Source organism: Capricornis sumatraensis, chromosome 7, assembly GCF_032405125.1.
Source record: "Capricornis sumatraensis isolate serow.1 chromosome 7, serow.2, whole genome shotgun sequence".
Classification (NCBI taxonomy): domain Eukaryota; kingdom Metazoa; phylum Chordata; class Mammalia; order Artiodactyla; family Bovidae; genus Capricornis; species Capricornis sumatraensis.
Window position 1 is genome coordinate 91,018,493 of NC_091075.1, and position 26,850 is coordinate 91,045,342.

Genomic DNA, 26,850 nt, shown 5'->3' on the forward strand with positions numbered 1-26,850 from the left:
TTTATTTTAATTTTGTATTGGTATAGATTCATGGAATTTAAAAACAAAATTTAATGTGTTATAATGCATTCCTTTCATTATTTACTTTATTGTCAAATTGTCCCACTGATTTCTATTTTCTTTTGACATGTTCCCATTCATTTTTGAAAATTTCCTTAGTTTTAGAAGTCCAGGATTCTTACAGTAAAGAAGAGTGTTTAAAACGTGATGGAGGCACAAAATGGGCTCCAAGGGCACCAAATAGCTACCTGGTAGCTATTGTTTTTGTGTCCTTATAGTGGCCATAACTAAGAGATAGATTTCTCCTTTTATATCAGGTACTAGAAATATTTCCTTATTTAGGATCATGATCTTAGTATAGATTCCCAGAATTTGAGTGACTGGTTGAAATAACACAAACATTAAAATTTTATGTATTTTTAAATGGAAGGATAATTGCTTTATAGAATTTTGTTGGCTTCTGTCAAACATCAACATGAAAAAGACAAACATCTTTAAGGCTATTAATTCTTATAATAAACTTGTTTATTAATTCTTATAATAAACTTGTTCAGAAACTTTTATTTTGTGGGTACTTGCTTTGCTATATGTTTACCAGAATAACATCTTATTTTTCCCCTAATTTTATCAAGTATATAAAATTATTTATTGTAAATTCAACTCCTATTGATTATCAGAGAAATTTAGCATCTTTTTAGTTATGCTTCCTCTTTGGTGAATTATTTATTCTTGTCCTTTCTCTTTTAGCATTTGCAATAGTTTAAGATTTTTTTTTTTTTTTTTTTGGTTGTCTGTTTGACTAGGTATTGTGCATACTTAACCTGTGGACTTCTTTTTCTAACTCAATAGATTTTTCCAGTAAAACACTGAGAGAATTTTTTTTCCTGGTTAATAATTAGCAAAAAATTCTGCAGAGTGATCAAATAAAAATCAAATATGAGGTATATGAGAAATAGGTTAAGCAAGTTACTTTTTTACTAATAGTGTCAAAGAATAATATAAAAACTTGATTTTCCTCATTCATGTTACTTTTCTTTTGTGAATGTGATTTCTTAAAAAATGAAACAGTTAAAACTTACAGGTTTTGTTATTTTCTTTTTCTTTTTGACTGAATCCCTAACCTTGCCCACACAGCCTCAAGATGTAGGTAAGAAATTTCCTTGTCTATCCCCTAAGGGACTAAGTTGGGTTAATTTCTAATTTTTAACTTTGGTTTCTTTCAGTTTAAATTTTCACTTGCTTTTTTCCTCCCTCTCCCTAGTTTACATATACTGATCAGATACCCTGATCTAACCTTTCCAGATATTGTATTTTGGATCATATTACCCTATCTACTGACAGAGACAATTATCATACCCAGCAATCGGTCACCAGCATAACGGTAATATAAGAAGTGTTGCTGGGAGATACAATTTGGATTTGAAAATATTAATGTTTCTTGCAAATATGTGTAGTGTATGGAAACAGTGGAACATTAGACATGAGTTGAGATTTTACTGGAACTTTGGTCATTTGTTGTATTTCCTAATTATGTGGTAAACACCTTAAGAGTATGCAGACCCTGCTTCTTCCAACTGTACACACTTGGCAAATTTTTAAATCCCTGCAAGCCTGTACGTTTCCTCAAGCCTAGCTGAAGCAGCGTCAGCCTGGAGGAAAGTATGACTTTTATATTTCTTCTACTCAAAGAGGGAACATTTTGAACTTCATCTTTTTGGAGGTGTTTTTTGGTAATCCCTCTGGCCTGAAAGGACCATCTTTTTGCAGTTCACCAAGGTGCTATAAGTGTTACCATGCCCTGAAGTTGTGGATGATGTCTTAATTTGGTACCCCCTACAGTGCCTACTGGGGCTTCCCTTGTAGCTCAGTTGGTAAAGAATCTGCCTGCAATGCAGGAGACCTGGGTTCGATTCCTGGGTAGGGAAGATCCCCTGGAGAAGGAAATGGCAATCCCCTCCAGTATTCTTGCCTGGAGAATCCCCATGGACAGAGGAGCCTGACAGGTTACAGTTCTTGGTGTCACAAGAGTTGGACACGACTTAGCAACTAAACCACCACCACCACCACAGTGCCTGCTAGTGAGCCCAGTCATAGGGCTTAAGAAGGATAGTCATTTTTGAGTTTTCCTTCTCCTTTGCCCCTTGTAAAAACATGTTTTTTAAAAAGTTCTGTTGATTTTTGACTCCAATATTTTTGCATCCACATTTTCCTTTGCACTTCTGTTACTCCTACCAAAATTCACGTCCTGCTGAAGTTGCAAAAGTCTCCTAATGAGCTTCTTGATTTCCCCCTCTCCATCCATTCATTCTTACGTCTATTTGACAAATAGTTCTTGTTACTTTCTATTTGTTGGGTACTGTGGGAGATCCAAGAACATCAGACATACCATTACCTGGCTGGTATTTCTTAGTTTAGAGAAATGATGATATTACTATTCTATATAAACATTTTCAGCGGCTCTTCTTGGTTTCTAGTTGAGGCCCAAACTCCTCAGCTTTATATGAAAGGCACACATAATCTGGATCCAGCTTCTTTCTATCTCTGGTTCCATTACTTTTCTTTATGACTCACTTTCTCATCAAAGTGGAAAATTAATTGATTAATTGATGTTCCCCAAACATCCCAGGATTCCTTACCTTTGTACTTTTACTCACATCACACAGAAAGATGAGCTTCCTTACTTCTCTGCCAGCTGAAACCTTGGACATTTTTTAGGCTCAACTTATATACCCCTCCTCCTATAATCCTTTCTGGTTCCTCACCCGGAGACCATAAGCATTCTTGTTATATGTTGTTGTTGCTCAGTTGTTCAGTCATGTCCAACTCTTTGTGACCCCATGGACTGCAGCAGGCCAGGCTTTCCTTTCCTGTCCTTCATCACCTGCTGAAGTTTGTTCAAACTCATGTCCACTGAGTCAGTGATGCCATCCAACCATCTGGTCCTCTGTCATCCCCTTCACCTCCTGCCTTCAGTCTTTCCCAGCATCAGGGTCTTTTCTATGAGTTGGCTCTTTGTATCAAGTGGCCAAAGTCTTGGAGCTTCAGCTTCAGCATCAGTCCTTCCAAAGAATATTCAGGATTGATTTCCTTTAGGATTGACTGGTTTAACCTCCTTGCAATCCAAGGGACTCACAAAAGTCTTCTTCAATACCACGGTTCAAGAGCATCAGTTCTTCAATGCTCAGCCTTCTTTATGGTCCAACTCTCACATTCATCCATGACTACTGGAAAACCCACAGCTTTGACTATACAGACCTTTGTCAGCAAAGTAATGTCTCTATTTTTTAATATGCTGCCTAGTACCCACTTTACTGTAGAATATCATATGCATTCTACATTGGATTACAGTCATGTTCATGAGTCACCTGCACTATAAGAGTATTTAGGAATCCAAGGTCCAGGGGAGATGTTTCAGTTATCATTGATTGCCTTATAGTAACCAGTTCAATGCTTTGATAAAGACTCCATGAAAATAGCCTGTATGAACAAATACAAATGTGTTCTGATAAGTATATGCTTATTGGAAAGGAACCAGTGGTGTTAGACTAGTTTAGAGATCACCTAAATATCTGTGTCTGGCTAGCATCATAGTTTTGGAAAAGGTGATGGCACCCCACTCCAGTACTCTTGCCTGGAAAATCCCATGGATAGAGGAGCCTGGTAGGCTGCAGTCCATGGGGTTGCGAAGAGTTGGACATGACTGAGCGACTTCACTTTCACTTTTCACTTTCATGCATTGGAGAAAGAAATGGCAACCCACTCCAGTGTTCTTGCCTGGAGAATCCCAGGGATGGGGGAGCCTGGTGGGTTGCCATCTATGAGGTCACACAGAGTCGGACACAACTGAAGAGACTTAGCAGCAGCAGCAGCAGCATCATAATTTACACTACCATCAGCATGCCTGGCATCTCTTGCTGGGCACAACTGTAGCATTATATCACTTAACAATGAAACTTCACATTACTTTTCTAGTTATACCTGTTATCTAGCATGGAAACGGTGCTTGTATTTGATGGTTGTGGCTGGGAAGCCATCAATAGTAAATCTAAAGTCTGGTGAGTTTGAGATTGAAAGTGTTTAAGTGTAGTTGCTCAGTCGTGTCCGACTCTTTGCGACCCCACAGACTGTAGCCTACCAGGCTTCTTTGTCTATGGGATTTTCCAGGCAATAGTACTGAAGTGGATTGCCATTTCCCTCTCCAGGGGATCTTCCCAACCCAGGGCTCGAACCTGGGTCTCCCGCATTGTAGGCAGACGCTTTACCGTCTGAGCCACCAGGGAAGTCTTGAGTTTGAGATTGTGTGTGTGTGTGAAGTTGCCCAGTCATGTCCGACTCTTTGCGACCCCGTGGACTGTAGCCTACCAAGCTTCTCCATCCATGGGATTCTCCAGGCAAGAATACTGGAGTGGGTTATCATTCATTTCCTTCTCCAGGGGATCTTCCCAACCCAGGGATCGAACCTGGGTCTCCCGCATTGGAGGCAGATGTTTAACCTCTGAGCCACCAGGGAAGCCCCAAGTTTGAGATTAATTCAAGCCAACTCAACTTAATGAATATTTTTAAGCACATAATCAACTATGATTGAGATGTAATATTTGGCTCATATGATGTCTCTTCTTCATACTAAATATGCTATTTTTTCTATATCATTTTTTATTTTATACTTTTAAAATGTGTTACATATAGTAATTTATTGGTAAAATACTAAAACACCAGGATATATAATAACTTAAGTATCTTTGCTTTCAGATGATGTCAGAATCACCCAGAAATTTATAGAGGATAACGTTGGATATATGTGAGTTCCTCTAAACTTGTTTTGATGATGATGATGTTTATTATAAGCTTATCTGACATCTTCCAGAATTATTAATGCTAATATATTAATTAAATATAGGCCATTAAAAAGTGAATACATTATTAAAGAAAAATTCAGATGAGGCAATTGAATTGTCAAGAAATTATAAAACTTAGAGACTTCACATTTTGATAATTTTCTAAGGTTAGTCAGCAAGTGGGTGTTCCTATGAGATTTTGGTTGGACATAACTGGAAATTCTGCAGGTCATCATTGTGTGCTCTGTGTGGACTGTTGCAGCACCATCATTGCATTTGCTCAATATATTCAGGAGGCATCCTTTGAAGAAGTAGAAATGTTGGTAAAAACCATGGCAGAATACAGAGATGAATGCTTGGCTGACAGGACACTCCCAGAGTGTTCAAAATTAGCTGTAAGTAAATTGTTTGCATTTCTTAAACAAACAAGCTTATTTGTCAACCCTAAGAGAATTTTTGGCTTGAAAATATAGAGATGCTGTATGCTCTTGTTGTTACTTTGCCTGACTTCAGTATTTAGGATAAGGCACTTTCTTAGGAGAGATGTAATTCTGTGTACTGATGCCCAGGAGGACTTGGCTGTGAGCTTGCAGCCCATGCCATAAGTATACAGGCAGGGAGACTAAACCAATAGCCTGGCAAAGAGCATGGAAGTAACGTTACTTTCTTTACCTGCCTCTCAATGTGTACTCTACTGTCACACCCCCTTTTCTTGGCATCCTCCCAATAGAGTAACCACCTGCATCTCTAGAAAGCTATTACTAAACATTACCACTAAATACTTAACCAACCCATTACACTCTGACCCTGTTACCTTGAGACAGAGAGAAAAAAAGCCACTATGTAAGGGAGATGTAGGCAGAAGAGAGATAGGAAGAGATTAAGGGGACTCAGGAGAGGATAGAGTTTCCCAAAGTGTAGGATGGTTGTCAAGGCTGTGGGTAGAGATGCTCTGCTGGTAATACTGGGAACATCCTGGAATCTCTTTCTCAAAGAGTGACACTCATGGCTCATTGTTTCCATTGTGTCATCTCAGAAGCCTGAAAAATGTTGCAATGAATAAAATGTGTCTTTTCCTTTTCTGTTGTCCAGAATGAGGTTTTACTGGAAAATATATGTGCCATGGAGGGACTGGCACAAAAGTATAACTTTTCACACTGCTGCCGTAAGGTTGACTTTGAAAGAAGACTCTGTTTCTTCCATAATAAGAAAGCTGATATAGGATTTTTGCCTCCTCTCCCTACTCTGGATCCTGAAGAGAAATGCCAGACTTACAAAAATAACAGGGAATCTTTTTTGAATAAGTAAGTTTAATTTTAGTAGAAAAATCATCTAATTGAAGAATTATTCTTAGACTAAATTCAGTATCTATTCCATAGGAATACAGCTGGGTGTATGGATCAATTAGTTTATTCAACATGCATTTGTGTGTCAAATTCTGTGGTTATTATTGAGAAGATGGACAAGATATGAAATCTGCTTTCAAGATCCTTTCAATAATGATGTGTGTTTTCTAATGGGATAAGCCCCAGAACCCAAGTGTGTGTATGGTACGAAAGCAGTACTGGAGGAAATAAAAGATCTTTCAAAAGGGAAGGTGCAGATTTTACCCAATATAAATATTAAGTCAATGGATGTTTAGCAGTGCAATAGTTGCAGAAGCAGAGACTTTTTCTGGAAAGCTTAAATCACAAAGGTTTCTTTTTACATTAAGTGATTATGATCTCTGAATCTCAGATGGAGTCTGTATAGGTAGCTGTTCTTTGAGCATGACAAGGAGAGCTGCGGACCATCTGGCGTCATGGGGAAGAAAAGAGAATAGCCAGGGCCTTGCATTCATGATTAGAACTGCAATCGTCATTCTTATTTGGGAGTTGGCAACTTCGGTGGTATGACACTTTTGGAGACTCAGTAATGTTGCCTTCCTTTGAAGTGAAGTGAAGTGAAGTTGCTCAGTCATGTTCGACTCTTTGCGACCCCATGGACTGTAGCCTACCAGGCTCCTCTGTCCATGGGATTTTCCAGGCAATAGTCCTGGAGTGGATTGCCATTTCCTTCTCCAGGGGATCTTCCTGACCCAGGGATCAAACCCGGGTCTCCCGCATTGTAGACAGACGCTTTACTGTCAGAGCCACCAGGGAAGTCCTTCAGTAATGGGAAATCCTTCTTCCTCTCACCTTTACTTTCGCAACTTGATCTTGTCTTTTTTAATCTTCTCTTTCCCTTCCCTTGTCTATCATTCCTTCACTTCTTTCCTGTTCCCCACCCCCCTTCCTTCCTTTTGAAGTTATATTTATGAAGTTTCCAGAAGGAACCCCTTCGTTTTTGCTCCTACACTTCTAACTGTTGCTGCTCGTTTTGAGGAGATGACTAAAACATGCTGTGAGGAACAAGAAAAAGCTAACTGCTTTCGAACAAAGGTGGGCGTTCCATTTATTCCATTTACTATTATACATATTCATTCCATTTAACAAAGCTAGGTATTACACTTATTAAAAGGACAGGGAGTCACCCAAAACTGTAGATCTTTACTTAAAATTAAATTATAGCAAAAGAGCTTTTTACCACTTATCAGCAGTTCTCTTGTCACTTTCACTGTTTTTTCAACCCATTCACCACCTGCTAACTGATCTAAATTTCTTCTTACTTGAGAACTTTGAAAAATTGCCCATTTCTAGAGTCTCTCTGGTTTTGTTTTCCTTGTAAATTGGAAGGAAACACTAGTGAGTAACTAACGAGGGTAAAAATTACATTTTATCTTCTATCTTGGACAAGTCCTAAACCATATAGGTGAATCATCCTGGTAGAGAGGGACAAGCTTACTGCACACAGCACTTCCCAGCACGTGTAACTTAGTCATCAGGAAGACTGGCTCTGCATTTATAATGTGCCACGCATTTATATTTGTTTTGATATACACATTTCCTGAGATAAAAAGCCCCATAGGTTTTCTATTTCTGAGGAAACATTGGGATTGTTTGGTTGACATGTGGTTAGGAAATAAGAGAATAGTGGGATTTTTCCACTTACTTCAACAGAATTTTCTCTTTATCCCTCAGGCAGAATCTTTCATATACTATTTAAAAGCATTGTCTTCTTATCAAAAAAATGTTTGTGGGGCACTTATGAAATTTGGACCACAAATCTTACAATCTATGTGAGTTTTATAATCTATCTTTTGTTTCTATTTGTATTTTTTTTGTTTGTGTTCCATTTTTGTTAAATTATTGATGACTTTTTATTTATTCTCTTCTTAGACCCTCAGGGGTTTTGAGGTGGGGGTTAATCTGCTTGGATTACTCAGAACCAGGACATTAGATCAGGATGAGAGAAGCCCTGAAAGGTGGGGAGACCCCAGTGAGAAAGAAGGCTACTTCTGAGTTTCTTTTTGGTTAGTTGGGAATCTGAATGGGTCTGGGAGCTCCCAATCAGAGTTTTAAAACCTCTGAGTGTTTTAAACATGACTTATCTACCTATCTTTGACTTTAATAACTAGGAAACTATCTTCTAGGGATATAGTTTATTTCACATCTTACCTAGCCAAAGAGCAATGGTACTAGTGCAATGTTTTGTGAGAAATTCTGAGATTTCAAATAGATCAGTTAAAAGGGGTGCTGTGATGAATTATCTATGCCTGCCATGGACTCACAAGAAGAAATGGTGGTCCTTACAAAATGTGTTTTGCTATAACAATTGTGGAAGAGGGCATATCTTTCAGACCTTTTTCTCCCCCTAGTCCTAGAACTAAAACTCAAAATATCAACCTAGGATTTTCAAATGATCATGTGGGCCAAGTAATGTATAAACAGTTATTTGGAAAAGCCATTGGTGAAAAAACAAGGATACCAATGCTTACTGCAGCTACTTATGCTGTATTAGCAAAGAACTTCCTTTTGTCTATTTGCTGTTCAAGTTGTTTTAGTGGCTTATCAATTCTGTTTCCAGAAACATTGCTATACTCAGTCAAAAATTCCCCAAGATTGGATTTAAGCAACTTACCTCCCTTCTAGAAGATGTTTCTTCCAAATATGATGGATGCTGTGAAGGGGATGTTGTGCAGTGCATTCACGGCAGGGTAAATATTCTATAAAACCAAGCAAACATAGTGATTTCAGGGTGGCTATTTTTAATTCTGAAGTTGCCTTAATGTGTGTCTACTCACTACAATAAAATCATAATGTTAATAGATTGGGAATAACAGATAGTACTACTATATATACAACAGATAAACAACAAGGACCTCCTGTTTGGTACAGGGGGCTACATTTAATATCTTGTAATAGCTTCTAATGGAAATGGAAAAGAATCTGAAAAAATAATATGTGGTCTCTTACATATATGTTCAGTTTTATATATACATATATATATGACTGAAACTAACACACATTGTAAAACACCTATGCTTCAATAAAAATTAATTGTTAAATAATAATATGAACCAAATAAAATAAAAAATAAAGTATTAACAAATGAGACCAAATAAAGCATTGGAGTTTTTAATGGATGAGATTGCTTTTAGATTACTTAGTTGATTCTATTTTATGTGACTAAATGCACAAGACATAATCCCCAGGAATTTAGAATTTGTGAACATTCATTCAGCCGGACTAAAGTTTTCTTTAATATTGCAAATACTCTTTTAGAGATATTAGAAATTAACAGTAAAGCTCAGAAAACAACTGGTGATCTTTATGTTTTTAAGAGTTGCTTTCTGAGTTTCTTCAGGATACTTAGGAATGATCTTTTCAAATAAGTGAATATGTTCATTTAAAATAACTCTTATTGTAGTCTTTAAAGTGATTCTCTAAGGACATATACTGATAAATATAATAGTGACCTAGTTGAAGTTGTTCATGCATACGAAGGTAACATAATTTCATTAAAAATAATCCTGATTTCTTAGTTGAAATCAGGTTTTTTTAGTGATTTTTTAAAATTAGTCTTACTGTTTCAAATTCAAAACAAAATATTATGCTCATCAGATAACTTGAATTTTGGAGTATGAAGATATATACATTTTATTTCAAGCAATGGACAATAGATGTCCCCAAGAATTATTTTGTCCTTAAATTTATTGCAATGAAAAGCAGTCTCACTCACTGTTTATTTGTGTATTATTTGGTCACTTATAGGGATGTTGATTTTATAATATTGAATACAATGTACTAAATTAGGATATAATTGAGTTTTCTGTGAAGTTTGGAGCTGAGACTAAGGGATCATATTATATTTTTAATATCCTTTTTTGATGGCTTTATGTAGAAATAAGAGCAATTGAATAGTATACTTCGTTCAAAACAGAAATGAAATTTCAGACAATAAGTGATGTGTTGCCCCGAATAATGATGGCCTTAGGTGAGATGTATATTTGTCTGCAAAGATGGACTCCCTGGTTCTATGTGGTTTGCTGGAAACATGGTACAAACCTCCATTCCATTTCTCATCTTAACCTAGAGCTCCATCTCATTCCTCACCTTCAGTGTTCCCCAGAATAAGATTCCATGTAGGGGAACAGCTTGAGCAAAGTCAGGGTGTCTGGAATAGTCCAGTGTTTTGATGAAACTCATTGTAGTTCATGTGAAGCTGGAACAGAGAGTTGGAGAAATGTGCAGACTCATTCTGCAGAGTCTGGAGGAAGAAGCAGGGGTTAGACCACCCTTAAGAAAATTCCAGCTAATATGTAATAAATGTATGAGTCTATTTTTCATAATTATATCATCTAAAATCCTAAGAAATCAAGCTTGCATTAAAATGAAAGGGCACTGTATTAAATCAGTGCAAAATTTAATTAGCTATCAAATTAGTTGATGAAACAATTCTAGATGTTATAGCTATGGTTGGTTCTGCATTCCATTTATGAAGGAGAATCTAGCCCTGAAGAACTTATGAAAATAAAGTCATTTCTCATTCTTATTTGATACAGAGCAAGGTTATGAGCCATATTTGTTCAAAACAAGATTCCATCTCCAGCAAAATCAAAGACTGCTGTGAAAAGAATATACCAGAGCGTGGAGAGTGTATCATTTACTCCAATAAAGACGATAGACCAAACGACTTATCTTTAAGAGAAGCAAAATTTATTGAAAGTGACAATGTGTGTGAGAAACGAGATGCTGACCAAGCGAACTTCATGGCTGAGTAACATACCTCTATATTGACATTTATAAGGCAAACAGAAACTTATGACTTGATCTATTTTGGTTAACTTGGGTGGAAGATATAGGAACCATTTAAATCATTGGGTATACCACATAATTTTTAAAAATCATGATTTTAGATTGTAATCTTTTTACATTATTTTAGAAATTGCAACTGTGCTATGACAGTGATGGCTAACATTTATTGAGTACTTGATATGTGCCAGACAGTGGGCTAAGTACAGATTATCTATTTTAATTTTCACAGCAGTCCTGTAAAATAAGCATGATTTCTCCCAATTTTCAGAAGTTAAGGAAAGTTTCAGGGAAGCTACGTAATTTGTTTAAGGTTCACAGTTAAAACATGGCAGACTAGATATGATCCAAGAGGTCTGACCTAAGAATTTGCAGGCTTATCTGCCATGCTCTCCCCTGCCTTCTCCCCCAACTCCCACCACTGTTTAGCTGACTTGGAAGCAAAAGGACTAGATTTGAATCCTGGTAGAATCATCGGGACACATTAACTTGTCTGTATTTTAGGAATTGTATATAAAATTCATATGAGAATATTTAGTCATTCAAAGTTTGTCAGTAATAACTCTGGGTTGATCAAAAAGTTCGTTCGGATTTTTTTCCTGTAAGATGTTATGGAAAATCTCAGAGGAACTTTTTGTCCAACTCAGTATAATCCAGGGGCTTTACCAAGTTAGACAGGGGTTTTGCCTCCAATAAGCTTTCATCAATAGAAGTGTGATGTAAATATATGAGTGCAGGAAACACTCTTTGATTTCTGAAAGCACTAGGCCACAGGCAATATGAGGATAGAAGAGGAAGTGCTTGGGAACTCTGAAAGTCTTGAGGGGGAGGAGGTACTTGAAGAAATGCTGGTAGTCTGGATAGAAGGGGTAGAACACTGATAGGGGTGTGAGACTGCATGGTGTGTATGTGGTTGTGCTAGGGTTTCTGCAGTGAGAGAAGAGGGTAGGCAGAGGCACATGGGGTCAGATCATCCCGATATGCTAAGTAACAAGATGCCACCGAAGGGTTTTCATCGAAGAATAAGGAAGGACAAAATCACTTTTGTCTTTTAGAAACTTCATCTGGAATGAATCCCAGTTTGGGGCTTAGGTGGTTGGTAAGTAGTTTTCAGACTCAATGAGATGGGAAGTATGGGGGAAGGTTTGTGGGAAAGAGAAACTATTTGTATTTGACCACATTGATTTCCCAGGTGGCGCTAGTGGTAAAGAACTTGCCTGCCAGTGCAGGAGGCGTAAGAGATGAGGGTTCGATCCCTGGATTCGGTAGATCCCCTGGAGGAGGGCATGGCAACCCACTCCAGTATTCTTGCTTGGAGAATCCCATGGACAGAGGAGCCTGGTGGTCTACAGTCCATTGGGTTGCAAAGAATTGAACATGACTGAAGCAACTTAGCCCACATGCATTGACTTTGAGGTGCCTGTGAGGCAATGCAGTGGAAATATCGTAAGAGCATTTTATGTATGAACCTGGAATTCTGGAAGGATGATTGGATTGAAGATAAAGGTTATTGAATACTTAACCAAATTTTCAGTGCTTCGCATCTGTTAATCAATTTAATTTTCAAAACAAACTTCTGTGGTTAGAATACTTTCCTCAATCATCATTTTGCAGGCAAGGAAACTGAAGCACAGAGGTTAAGTTACTTGCTCCAAAGTCACACAACTAATATCTGGTAGAGCAAGGGTTCAAATGCAACCAGTGTGGCTCCAGATTCCTGTTCTTATAACCACTGAGCTCTATTGTTTCTCATGAATCATGGATGCTCAGTCAAATTAAACTAGATCACTGATGCAGTGCATTTCACTTGTACCTGACATAGGCTTGCTAAATGGAAGCAGTTTTCATCCTTATCCTCATTTCTCATCATCTCCATCATCATCACCATGACAACTAAGATCGGGTGGGAAGCATGGGGAGAAATGAGAGCAGCGATGAACATGCTGAACCAGAAACAGTTCACGGTGCAGTTTTTCTGGATGCCAGTATTTGATGCAAGACCTCAGTGGATCTGCCACGCGAGGGGTTTTCTTCCAAGGGTTTTTGTTCACAATATTTTGGTGGTGAGATTTTAGGTGCAATTTTATTTCTGAGGAAAAGTTCATGGCTTTTATGAAATATTAAGGGGAGCCCTTGATTCTCTGAAGTTAAACACCACTGCTTTAGAATATGAGACTATATCTTACAACTGGGACTGAGAAGGTAAATGGAGAAGAGGAGAGATGTCAGAAAAGCCAAGATTAATCAAGAGAAAAAGGCCACAAGAGAAAAAGAGATGACAAAAGTCCCTTGAAAAACTTTTGTGACGTATGATTCTCACAAAACATAGATCATTTTTACTTAATTCGAAAGAATAAAGATGATATTTCTGTGAAGAAAATTGTAAATAGCACAGGGTAGTTAAAGAAAACAGCTCTCTTGAGAAAAGACTTGGCTTGGTTTAAAAAGAATGAGGTAGGCGTCCTCTGGGACCTAGGTTCAAATTTTGCAAAGTGAAAATGTTAGTTGCTCAGTCGTGTCTGGCTCTTCCTGACCTATGGACTGTAGCCTGACAGGCTTCTCTGTCCAAGGCTCCAGGCAAGAATACTGGAGTGGGTAGCCATTCCCTTCTCCAGGGGAATCTTCCTGACCCAGGGATCGAACCCAGGTCTACCTGCATTGCAGGTGGACTCTACGGTCTGAGCCACCAGGGAAGCCAATAGCCAAGTGCTTTACTGGGCTGAGACAGTTTCCTCAGCTGTGAAATACTACTTATCTTGAGGGCTAAGTGAAGTTAAATGAGACAGTGTTTTATAAAGGCTAGGAAGCCAATCTTTGTTTCCTATGCCCAAAGCTTGAACCAATGCCTCGCACCTACTAAGGGCTTAATAAGTGTTAGCCTCTTCCTTTCCCTTTCCCACTTTGTCCTCTAATCACACCCACCTGTACCCTTATAACACCTCACTGAGGCCATGGAAATGACTGCCAATGATTTGGACCTGCAGGGGTGATTACTCCCATAACTGACAAGTGACAGGATGAAGTAATGGGCAAAGTCTGCTCCACAATCTCTCCCCAGGTGCATCAGGAGTGAGGAGAAGCCATATTCCCCAAATCTCAAGATGGAGGTCGAATGCAGTTTCCAACAGAATTATATTTGATATGTATTTCCTAAAGTATTGGTAGCATGATCTACTATTTCTGATGCTTTATGGATAAAATTATTTTAACAGTGAATGATAAACACCTCTAACCATTCTATCCCTCCAAGTAAAAGACATTGCTATTTTAAAACATAATATGGAAGAAAATCTTTGTAACATGGTCTCTTTTGTCAAAATGTCCTCTTAAGCCACTCCTTCGCCAGAGAAAGATGAAACAGGATTTGAAGACAGACTCAGTAATAAAGGGTCTCCCCAGAGTAAAAGATAGCAGGATTTGGTGTTTTGCTCTTTCTTGAAGTTCTAATGTACAAAATATTTTACACATCACAGGTTTCTTTATGAGTACTCAAGGAGACATCCAGAACTGTCCACACCAGAGCTGTTAAGAATTGCTAAAGTGTATGAGGATCTCCTCAAAGAGTGTTGTAACATGGAAAACCCTCCTGAGTGTTACCGTCGTGCGGTAGGTTCCATCCTAGTAGGCTCAGAGTGTTAAACAAACAAAACAGCAAACCCTTAAAAACTATCAAATTTTATTATGGTTCAGAGGGTAGAAAATATGATTGACCAATCTGAGTCTATCTAAAATTCAGTGTAAACTGATCACTGCGAAGACCAACATCATCTCTTTGGGTTACACATAATGTTTAGAACTATGAATCCTGTGTGTTGAGGTAAAAAACTCTTCTGATTAAATATTTATATTTTTATTTATGTGCTCTTGTGTTTTCTTGAGCCGTCTTGGATTTTTATGATCATAAAAATAATAAATGATCATTAAAGGTGATTAAGAAATTACTAAAAGTTATAAAGGAAAAAGTAAAAACTTTTTGATTCTGTCCTCAATAAATACCTTTAATTAACATTTTTTAATTTTTTCTATGCATATATGAATCTATTTATACATATGTTTAAAAATAAGATTGGGATAATATTTTCTGAAGAAATTTTTGGATTTGTTTTTATTTATTATAATAAAAAACATTTTACATTATTAAACAGACTTCAAAAAATTTCGCTTTATTTTACATGATGGTATTCCATCATAATAATATATCTAAATGCTCTCCTACTATATCTTTGACATTTTGGACACTTATTTAGCTTTTTAAAAATTTTATAAGTGACCCTAAGTATCTCATTTCATTCATCTCTATTAATAGTTATGACTATTTTCTTAAGATAGATTATCAGAAGGAAAATCACTACATCAAAATATATAGACTTTAAAATAAAAAAAATAATTGATACAAATGACTAAATTGCTACCTAGAAAGTTATTATCAGCATATAGTCCAATATAGTGTTGAAAATCTTCATTTCGTCCCCACCTTCACCAACACTGCACATGAAATTAACTTTGCTAAATAGTGACTGTGTTTTAAGAATTTAGTTGACTTTTGTAACTTTTTATTTTATATTGGAATATAGTTAATTAAAAATGTGATAGTTTATGGGCATAGCATAGTGATCCAATTAAACATTTAAGAATATATTTTATAATGGAGCTAAGAATGCTCAAACTACCACACAATTGCACTCATCTCACATGCTAGTAAAGTAATGCTCAAAATTCTCCAAGCCGGGCTTCAGCAATACGTGAACCATGAACTCCCTGATGTTCAAGCTGGCTTTAGAAAAGGCAGAAGAACCAGAGATCAAATTGCCAACATCCGCTGGATCATGGAAAAAGCAAGAGAGTTCCAGAAAAACATCTATTTCTGCTTTATTGACTATGCCAAAGCCTTTGACTGTGTGGATCACAATAAACTGTGGAAAATTCTGAAAGAGATGGGAATATCAGACCACCTGACCTGCCTCCTGAGAAATCTGTATGCAGGTCAGGAAGCAACAGTTAGAACTGGACATGGAACAACAGACTGGTTCCAAAGAGGAAAAGCAGTATGTCAAGGCTGTATATTGTTACCCTGCTTATTTAACTTCTATGCAGAGTACATCATGAGAAACGCTGGACTGGAAGAAACACAAGCTGGAATCAAGCTTGCCAGGATAAATATCAATAACCTCAGATACGCAGATGACACCACCCTTATGGCAGAAAGTGAAGAGGAACTAAAAAGCCTCTTGGTGAAAGTGAAAGAGGAGAGTGAAAAAGTTGGCTTAAAGCTCAACATTCAGAAAATGAAGACAATGAATGGCATCCGGTCCCATCACTTCATGGGAAATAGATGGGGAAACAGTGGAAACAGTGTCAGACTTTATTTTTTGTGGCTCCAAAATCACTGCAGATGGTGATTGCAGCCATGAAATTAAAAGACGCTTATTCCTTGGAAGAAAAGTTATGACCAACCTAGATAGCATATTCAAAAGCAGAGACATTACTCTGCTGACTAAGGTCCGTCTAGTCAAGGCTGTGGTTTTTTCTGTGGTCGTGTATGGATGTGAGAGCTGGACTGTGAAGAAGGCTTAGCACTGAAGAATTGATGCTTTTGGACTGTGGTGTTGGAGAAGACTCTTGAGAGTCCCTTGGACTGCAAGGAGATTCAACCAGTCCATTCTGAAGGAGATCAACCCTGGGATTTCTTTGGAAGGAATGATACTAAAGCTGAAACTCCAGTACTTTGGCCACCTCTTGCAAAGAGTTGACTCATTGGAAAAGACTTAAGCCTGGGAGGGATTGGGGGCAGGAGAAGAAGGGGACAACCGAGGATGAGATGGCTGGATGGCATCACTGACTCGATGGCCGTGAGTCTGAGTGAACTTTGGGAGTTGGTGATGGACAGGGAGGCCTGGCATCTTCGAATCATGGGGTTGCAAAGAGTCGGACACGACTGAGCGACTGAACTGAACTGAAGATTTTCCTATATGATTTTAGCTACTGTATTTATAATTTCCTGTGAACAGTTTGTTCACATCTTTTACTGATTTTCTTGTTGAAATTAGTGTGTTTTTAATATCAGTTCATATGCATATTTGTGTATTACAGAAATTAATTATTTGACATTTTTGATTTGCTTCTCATTCAATTGATATGTGTTGCTTTGCTTTGCTTAAAAAAATTAACCCCACTTGCCAAAAATGCCAGTTTATACTCATTCAAAATTGAGCAAGAAGTAAGAAGACTTGGGTTTCGTCCAGCTTTGCCAGTGTCCCTAATGGGGAGGTCTGTTGCTGATCCTTAAATGGAGCATAGTGAGATCCAACCAGTCCATTCTGAAGGAGATCAACCCTGGGATTTCTTTGGAAAGAATGATGCTAAAGCTGAAACTCCAGTACTTTGGCCACCTCATGCGAAAAGTTGACTCATTGGAAAAGACTTTGATGCTAGGAGGGATTGGGGGCAGGAGAAGAAGGGGACGACAGAGGATGAGATGGCTGGATGGCATCACTGACTCAATGGACGCGAGTCTGAGTGAACTCCGGGAGTTGGTGATGGACAGGGAGGCCTGGCGTGCTGCGATTCATGGGGTCACAAAGAGTCGGACACGACTGAGCGACTGAACTGAACTGAACTGAAGTGCTAGAAAATTCTTTTTATTATATGAAGATACAATTCATCCTTCAGCATCCATCCACTGGTGTGTAGTTTTCTCCCCGGTGGCCACTTAGTTGGTGTCCAACTTTATGCTATGTGAGAGTTTGTCAAGCATTTGAAGACAATTATTGGAGGTTTTAAATTCCAATTCTAAATGATCAAAAAGATGGTATAAAAAAGATATATGCGATTGAAAGTGTTCTGTAGCAACACTTGCCTGTTGGGTAATCCTAGGCAAGTCACTTGACTTCACAGGACCAGATGACTTCTCTGGCCACTTTAAAGGGAAAATCTATATGATCATTGTCAGCATCAGATTTGAATTCCACTTGGTAGACTTAAAGCTCTATAAAATATACACGGTAACGATGATGAAAATTTAAATTTCCGCATTTTGGCAAACACCATATATATATATATATATATATAACTATAATTTAAAAGATTCAAATTCTAACATACATATACAGAAAACTACCCTCAACTTAGTGACTAATTTATGATAATGATAGTTTGAAAATACTACGTTAAGTATAAAAAAAAGAAATTAGACAAGTCAACATCAATCTTATGACTAAATTTATGATTAGATAAAATTTTCAAAAGCATGATTGTTCTTATTTTCAGGAAAATAGATTCAATGAGACAACAGAGAAAAGCCTCAAGATAGTACAACGAGAATGTGAACATTTTCAGATTTTGGGGAAGGATGACTTGAAATACCAGTAAGTTGTTCAAACAAGCAGGTTAACCCTTGTGACCAGGATGAAATAAAGATGGAGACAAAGTGTCAAAAATTTAGCTCAGCTCTTTTGTGATGAATTCATAAATTCTGGGAAAGAATAATATCACAAGAGTTAAGAATTCACATCGAGCTGTCATTTTAAAACTTTATCAGAAACCAGGCTAGAAATGGAAGAAATATAGGATTTTGGACAAATTGATTATCTAATGCTTTAGTGTTTGTTTACACTTATCTTTTTTTACTCTCAACCCAGAATTGGTGGATTTTGCCCCATTTCAGGCATGGGGAACGGAATGCAGCAAACTTCAGGTTGTTATATTTTCCCAAGGAAAAGATGCTCTTCCCAAGATTTAAGCCCATTTTATGGAGTTTAAAGAAATAATTTTGGATTTGCTTAACACTTTAATATTCGTTTTTTAAGAACTTTGTGAATATTCATGAATAATATGAAGTTTTTTCTGAATTTTTAAAATTAATTACTATTCTAATGTATTGTACATGGAAACCAAACATCTTCAAAACAAAACACAGTTTAAAAAATATGTTTTCACTATTTCTAGTTGGATTGTTATCTGGGAACTCAGCCCATGAAAGATCTTTGTTTCTTTCTTCCTTCATCTCAGATTATCTTTTTCCAACATGTATTTATTAAATTTTCCCTTTGAAATGTTTATTTACAATGCAAGGGATTTCAGTAGGATTTTACATACTAGCTAGCCAAGATACTTGCTGCCAAGGCGCTCCTATCATCACAGATGACACACGATGGGCAAATCTGATAGTTTCTGAATTGTCATGAAGTTAGAAGGAAGCCCATATTCAGAGATCTATAGGAGGCAAGATGCAGGAAAACGGGGGGGTGAAGAGACTGATCTATACCATTTTATGAGAGAGCTGAGGTTCACATTGCCCTTCCATTGGTTGTCCCTGGCCTTGCAGGGTTGGGATTTCAGGTGACTTATCAAGGGAAGATGAGCTTCTGCTTTTGTTCAGAACAGACGTATGCTCTTTCAGCTACCTCATCAATCTCACGAAGCTAGCCCCTCAGCTCTCCACTGAAGAATTGACCTTTCTTGGCAAGGAAATGGTGATAGCTTTGACCACCTGCTGTACCCTGAGTGAAGAGTTTGCCTGTGTTGATAATTTGGTGAGCCTGGCCCGCATACCTGACTGTTCCTAAAAAGAAAAAAAAACAGGATACCTGCACTCATTGATTTAAAAGTGATTGTCTGTCTTCCTCTCTCCATTATTTTTAACACTGTTAAGCAAGGAATGTCAAGTTTTATTTCTAGCTCTCTGTGTCAAAATCCTGAGGAACTAAAGAGAATGTCTTGAATAGTTGCTTGGGGGTCTCCAGATCATCTTTCTTATTTCTTCTTCTTTTTTTTTTTTTGACTGCACTGAGGCTTTGTTGCTGCATGTGAGCTTTCTTTACTTGCAGCGAGTGGGGGCCACTCTCCAATTGTGGTGTATGGGGTTCTCATTGTGGTGGCTTGTTGTTGCACAGCAGGGGTTGTAAAGCATGGGCTGCAGTTGGGGTGCACGGGCTTAGCTGCCCTGCAGCATGTGGGATCTTCGTTCCCGGCCCAGGGATCAAACCCATGTCCTGTGCATTGACAAGCTGACTCTTAACTACTGGACCAACACCCAAGTCCCATTTCTTCTTATTTATACTAGAAGTAATTTGTTAGAGCAAATGACTTGGAATCATAGTATTGTTTCAGGATGACAGAGAAAACTTCATAATTTTAAGCAACACTATAAATTCTCCTTCTTGTCCCACCATGTCAGTAAGAGAATTGCTGCTTCCAGTCCAGTTTGGGTTGAGCATATCTCTTTGGGTCTGGGGTGGCCCATATGTGGGGGACATCCCAGGAGGGGACTAAATCTAAGGGTCACTATGTCCTGGGGATGCTTTCAGTTAGCTGTTTGCAGCTCTCAGCTCGAAGTCACAAATCTGTATATACATTAAGCTTAATCTACAGGAATTTAAATTAATATGGCTTGAATTTTTGTTATAATGCCATTTAGTACTTCAGCCTCTATTTTTTTTTTTCTTTTGTGCATAGTGGCATGTTACGATTGCAGAGGCTTTCCTAAGTTGGCAGTGATATTAGAACAAACTAACAATTCATCTACCATATTTCAAAACTCCATTGCAACTTTCATTGGTACAGGTGGATTTAGTTCTTGGAGAGTTATGTGGAATAAATGAAAATCGAAATATCAACCCTGCTGTGGACCACTGTTGTAAAACAAATTTTGCCTTCAGAAGGTCCTGCTTTGAGAGCTTGGAAGCTGATAAAACATATGTACCTCCATCTACCTCTCAAGGGTTATTTACCTTTCACGCAGACTTGTGTCAGGCTCATAACGAGGAACTCCAGAGGAAAAAAGACAGGTACCAATCTTCTCTTCTCTTCATTATTTTCTTCAGGCTGAAGACACATCATGTTTTAATAAGAAGGTTTATTTCAATGGATGTGTGATCTTTATGTTATAATCCTGTTCCTTCTGTCAAACTGTCCAGTCTATCTAGTTATAAAACTTAGTCTTTTTCTTTGCTAGAGATTTGGAGTGTCCAGACTGTGATTTGGAAATGTGAGTGAGGGTGGCTCATAGGAGGTTCATAATGAATCAGATTTTCTTGAGGGAATGTCATAGATGCTTGCTCCAATAATCTCTCTTAATGTTTGAAGATATGAGAGGCCAAAAAGGGATAGGAATTTTGCTTTTGTTTTCTCAGGCAATGCTATAAATGCCAAAGAATCAGATTTTTTTTTTTTTTGGATGTAGGCAGTGTCTGTATCAAGTGAAATGGAAACAGAATTCAGTTACTGAGGAAGAGAGAATGCTTTGAAATGAATTCTCTAGAAACATCAAAAGTCACATATTCTACAATATTGTGCACAGCAAAGACTTACTATATGTTCCCACATTTGATACACTTTTGCCCATAATTACATAAGCCTCCAAAGAATGTTATCATGGAATCCATTCCATGTGTTTAGCAGAAAGGTTTCAGGACCTCTTTTCAAAAGTAGAATATTTTAACTTTTTACATTCACCTAAATGGAGATTTCAAAGATACGATTCTATAACAAGCCTTTTGGAGAAGAGCGGTTCCAGAAAGAAACTGTTAATTGATTCTGTTTGACATTCTTGGGTCACAGGTTTCTTGTCAACTTAGTGAAACTGAAGCCTGAACTTGCAGGGGAGGAACTGTGGTCATTGCTGGCGGATTTCACGAATGTGGTGGAGAAGTGCTGCAAAGCCCAGGAGCCTGAGGCCTGCTTCAAGGAGGAGGTATTTCCAGCTCTTTTCTCTGGAATTCAACTGAAATTCCTGGTCAAACAAAGAAAATGGAACTCCCCATAGGACCCTGTTTCCTCCTTGCGATGTCTCCCTCCAAGTCCATCCATGTTGTTGCAAATGGCAAAATTTCATCCCTTTTTATGTTCTGACTAATATTCCATTGCGCATACATACCACATCTTCTTTATCTGCTCATCTGTTGATGGACATTTAAGGTTGCTTCCATATTTTGACAACTATAAATAATGCTACTATGAACATTGGTCTACATGAATTTTTTCATTAAAAAATTTATTTATTTATTTATTTGGTTGTACTGGGTCTTAGTTGTGGCATGTGGGGCCTACTTCCCTGACCAGGGATTGAACCCAGGCCCCCTGAGTTGGAAGTGCAGAGTTTTAGTCACTGGGCCACCTGGGAAGTCCCTGGACTGCATGAATCTTTTCAAATTAGTGGGGAGTTTTTTTGATTTATATCTCTGGGTCATAAGACCGTTCTATTTTTAGTGTTTGGAAACCCCTGTACACTGTTGGTGGGAATGTAATTGGTGCAGCCACTGTGGGAAAACAGTATGGAGGTTTCTCAAAAATTTTCTTGTATGTTTTTATTTCTATTTTTTCTCTCTCAGAGTCCAAAATTGGCAGCCAAAAGTCAGGCTGCTTGAAAAACATCAAGTAAAACCCACCTAAGGTAATGCCTTCTATCTCAGTCAAAGGCTAAATGTATTGGTAGCTTCTTTGGTCGTTTATGCTTTTCCCCTCTTATGCTTCACTGTTGATTTCTAGTTCATCCCCTAGGCCTTGCACTAACATTTCTGGTTTATCCCCCTGGCCTTGCACTAACAAACCCTGTACTGGTCCTGTAATGTGTCTCTGGGTGTCAGTCACTCTTGACGGCTGGGAGGGCACTACTATGTTTGTGTTAGCATTGTCTTACTGTCCCAGCAGTTTTCTGAATATAAAGACATCTACTCTTCTGCCTTCCTGCTACTGCACTCAGATGTCTGGACCAGAAAAGAAAGGCAAAGAATCTATTAATATGAAAGTTCATAGCGGGAGGAGGGGGCTGAGATGGGCAGACAGGCCTCAGTAACTTGTTCTAAGAGCTTTACTGCAGGATTTACATAAAAGAAAAGTGATATGTTTGTAATTTTAAAAAGGTATATAAAGGATCCCTTTCCCCCTGTAGTTTCTGTAGCTCAAGTAGATATAGCAATGATGTTCAATGTCGGGAAAGAGAGACCACAACACCGCCCCCTGCCTTCCCACCACCTAGCCAGAGGCCAGGTTTGCGTCTACAAAAGGCAAAACATAGTTACCACTAAGAGGTTTTTTTATGGCTTTCTAGCCCATGTATATGGGATATCTCGCTGCGTATATGGCATTCTATCATTTCATATTCCTTTGCTGCACAAGATACTGTTTTTTCTTTCCAGGTTTCTGAGAAAAGAGAGGAAGATCCTACTTCCTAGCTGTCCTGTGGTGAATTTCATTTTCTGAAAAGAACACAGTAAACAGATTCTTCTGTTCCTGTTGTCTGAGATAATGTTACTGCAGCAAGCAATAAACAACAACATTATAAAGTTATTTCTCAACGACTAATGTCATGTGTCAACTTGTTAACAAAATGAAACAACCGAGTCATTCATTCCATCAGCATCATTGGTTCACTGGTTAAATGTACTTCTTTTTTTATAAAAATATTTTTTTAAATTTTTTCTTTTTAAATTAATTTTTATTGGAGTATAGTTGCTTTACAATGTTGTGTTAATTTCTACTGTACAGCAAAATGAATAAATCTATGACTTTATGGGAGACAGGACTCTGAAATAGCAATTCTGTGGGCAGAGTACTCACAGATTCTGTTCTTGCTGCTGCTCGGAAGAAAATGGGGTGTTGTGTGCTTGTAGCATGCCTCCACTTCCACCTCTCCTACTATTACTAGCTGGGATTGAATGTTTTCAATCTAAAAACATTGTGTGGGTACTTCTAATGTATTATCTCATTTAATCCTAACAATTCTATGAAGTAAACATTTTTTATTCCTGTTTTACAGACAGGAAAACTGAGGCTTGGGGAAATAAATGAATTTGTTCAATGTCATATAATTAGTAATTAGTAGAACCAAAAGCTTAAATTTGAGCCCTCTAATTCCAGAACAATATTCTTAGCCAAAGTATACATTACCTCCTAGGTAAGGCTGTGTCGTGGGTGCCCTATAAAATCTGTTCTTCAGAAAGGGGGGAATGGGCCAAGGCATCAGCAACAGTGGCTCTTTTCTCCCTCCATTCCACATCAAAAATGCTGTTATTTTGGAACTGTAAGTGATTGACAGTGACATCTAAAGACGGGGAATGGTGGGAACTGGGAAGCCAGGAAGTGAAGGTTGGTTGTGGGCCCATGGCTTGATGATCCTGGCTGTTCTCTAAACTTTTAAGGCTTTTTAGTCTTTCAGTGTCTGAAAAAAAAAATGATGATGACCATCTAAGATATGATACATGAAAATATTGAGTTCTTTTGGTTTATCATTTAGAGCACAGTATTTGGGTTTCTTACTCATTTATTCAACAAATATTTATTATTAGATCCTACTGTGTGTTAGACATTGCACAATATAATCCAATATAATGCAAATATAACCAAATATAAGCCAATTAGGTATTGTTCTTATGTCTACTGGGCAGGGGAGAAGACAGTAAGCAATCGCATATGATGTCATAGGTACAGGATGGAAAAAGGGCCTTGCTGTGGAAAGATGTGGCAACGGGATTCCATCCAAGCTGAAATTGCGGGTGTGAGGGGAGTAGAAGGGAGTTATATTCCTCCTACTATGAACTTGCTGTATGGCCTCAGACACAAGTTGCCTACAATCGAAGACCTCCATTTCTTGGTGTAGGGTGGAAGGATAATCACTCCATCACAAAAGGCTTTAGAAAGATGTAATAAATTACTATATAAAGTATCCGAATACAATGGCCAGCAGACAGTAGGTGTTTAAGTCATGAAGCTAATTTTTCTTTCTACCATTTTCCCGAACATTCTTGTTTATTGTCAAGGATGACAAGGAAGAAAATGTTACTGAAATAATGAATAATAAGTTTAGCATACAGAAGTGAAACAGAGTGCAGTTTGCAAATTCATTTTGCACCTGATAGTGGCCTCCTATGTGTCCAGTGCTGTGCTGAGAGCCACAGATATGAAACCAAAGACCCAGGGACCTCTGCCTTTACAAGACTCTATAATCATAGAGGAAACTGCCATACAACTCCCTCTACTGATGTGTCAAAGAACACAGTGATAAAAGACAGGTAACCAGTGTGATGGAAAGAAAGGAGGGAGAGAACTGGATTTTTCAAAAGTCTTGTTTTGCCTGGAAAGAGAGGATTTGGAACAAAAGCAAGTCATACTGACTCTGTACGGCTCAGACAGAGCTCTTACCAATGACTAGAACATAACTGGACTCAGTCGATGCAGGAAGACTTCTAGTACTAGAGATGTTTGTAAATGTCATCAGCCTCAGGGTGCTATAATAAGGGCCAAGACTGTACATGCATGAGCAGTCATTACCCAGGTTTTCGGCAGGATCTAGGGATCCAGCCTTGGTTTTTCTAAGGTTCCTTCAAACTCTATTTCCATGATTTGGACAAGAATTAGGTTTGTGGTAAAAATATTTATTAAAAATCATCATTGTGTCTTACACTTGCACACGTTCCATTTTTTTTATCTTAAAGGTCAGTGTGGAGATCTTCCTCTCTTAAAGAACAAATTCTGTGCCATCTTTTGAATTCTATCACAAAATCCATTCCTTAGCCTTTGCTTAAATAATCCCCACAACCTGTCTTTCCTCTGATCTAAAATTCCACTGTCAGTCACTAATAAAGAATTTAACTCCTTCTATGTTTTAAAGAATCTCTTACTGTGAGAAAGGGATGCTCATGAGAAGTTAATTTTGTCCAAAAATATATTCTTTAAAGAGAAACTAGTTTAGCACACATAGAACAGTTTTTTTTAAGTGCCAGCTCCAGTCAGCTAATGGTGGCTGTCCTGTGGCATGGTGCTGTGAATGATTCTAAGGCTTAGTCATAGAGAAAGAGTAATGTCTACGATGGGTGACCGTCTGAAAGCAGTCAACCAAAGCATTGTCATCACTAGAGTAATAGGTCCATTTCTGGTCCATTTCCACCAGGAAACCTAGAGTATGGTCTCAAGGGAGCCACTCTAAGGATGCAAGACAGAAAGAGATGCTGAAGATTAGAACTGTTTAGAGAACCCTGGAAAGCCTATGGAAACCTGGCAAGGCAGTCTTCCCTTGTGTGGTTTTCTACCACACAAGTCATCCATATTCTTTACCATAAGCTAACATGTCCAAAAACCAAATAATGACAGATTTGTTGTTGTTTTTCAGGCAAATGTATCTCTCTCACTTATGATAATTTTTTTTGCCTCAGTTCAGTTCAGTTCAGTCACACAGTCGTGTCCGACTCTTTGTGACCCCATGAGTCGCAGCACGCCAGGCCTCCCTGTCCATCACCAGCTCCCGGAGTTCACTCAGACTCACGGCCATCGAGTCAGTAATACCATCCAGCCATCTCATCCTCTGTCGTCCCCTTCTTCTCCTGCCCCCAATCCCTCCCAACATCAAAGTCTTTTCCAATGAGTCAACTCTTTGCATGAGGTGGCCAAAGTACTGGAGTTTCAGCTTCAGCATCATTCCTCCCAAAGAAATCCCAGGGTTGATCTCCTTCAGAATGGACTGGTTGGACCTCCTTGCAGTCCAAAGGACTCTCAAGAATCTTCTCCAACACCACAGTTCAAAAGCATCAATTCTTCAGTGCTCAGCTTTCTTCACAGTCGAACTCTAACATCCATACATGACTACTGGAAAAACCATAGCCTTGACTAGACGGACCTTAGTCTGCAAAGTAATGTCTCTATTTTGAATATGCTATCTAGGTTGGTCATAACTTTCCTTCCAAGGAGTAAGCGTTTTTTAATTTCATGGCTGCAATCACCATCTGCAGTGATTTTGGAGCCACAAAAAATAAAGTCTGACACTGTTTCCACTGTTTCCCCATCTATTTCCCATGAAGTGATGGGACCGGATGCCATGATCTTCATTTTCTGAATGTTGAGCTTTAAGCCAA

The 26,850-nt window shown here is 38.2% G+C and overlaps 1 protein-coding gene and 1 non-coding gene across 4 annotated transcripts; one reads left to right on the forward strand and one right to left on the reverse strand.

Moving 5' to 3' along the window:
- Positions 1 to 1,037: 1,037 nt before the first annotated feature.
- Positions 1,038 to 25,384, forward strand: AFM (afamin). Of its 3 annotated transcripts, none has more exons than XM_068975286.1 (15): positions 1,038 to 1,147; positions 4,750 to 4,798; positions 5,098 to 5,230; positions 5,928 to 6,139; positions 7,123 to 7,255; positions 7,895 to 7,992; positions 8,781 to 8,910; positions 10,759 to 10,973; positions 14,482 to 14,614; positions 18,275 to 18,372; positions 19,332 to 19,539; positions 20,570 to 20,793; positions 21,566 to 21,698; positions 22,336 to 22,397; positions 23,143 to 25,384. In XM_068975286.1, the coding sequence occupies exons 1-14, from the start codon at positions 1,060 to 1,062 to the stop codon at positions 22,369 to 22,371; spliced, it is 1,890 nt and encodes a 629-aa protein (XP_068831387.1). In that variant the 5' UTR covers positions 1,038 to 1,059; the 3' UTR covers positions 22,372 to 22,397; positions 23,143 to 25,384. The 3 variants fall into 3 exon arrangements, with proteins under 3 accessions (XP_068831387.1, XP_068831388.1, XP_068831390.1); XM_068975287.1 differs by having other exon boundaries at positions 19,407 to 19,539; positions 23,143 to 25,381; XM_068975289.1 differs by lacking the exons at positions 7,123 to 7,255; positions 7,895 to 7,992.
- TRNAC-ACA (transfer RNA cysteine (anticodon ACA)) lies at positions 4,209 to 4,280 on the reverse strand. Its single transcript has one exon. It is a non-coding gene; the product is annotated as a tRNA-Cys (tRNA).
- Positions 25,385 to 26,850: the final 1,466 nt, after the last annotated feature.

Coding starts and splice junctions, on each gene's coding strand:
- AFM (XM_068975286.1), top strand. CDS start 1,060: ATGAAACAGTTAAAACTTACAGGTTTTGTTATTTTCTTTTTCTTTTTG. Junction 4,799..5,097: donor GAGGATAACGTTGGATATAT/GTGAGTTCCTCT, acceptor GGACTGTTGCAG/CACCATCATTGCATTTGCTC. Junction 18,373..19,331: donor AAGGATGACTTGAAATACCA/GTAAGTTGTTCA, acceptor CTGGCCTTGCAG/GGTTGGGATTTCAGGTGACT.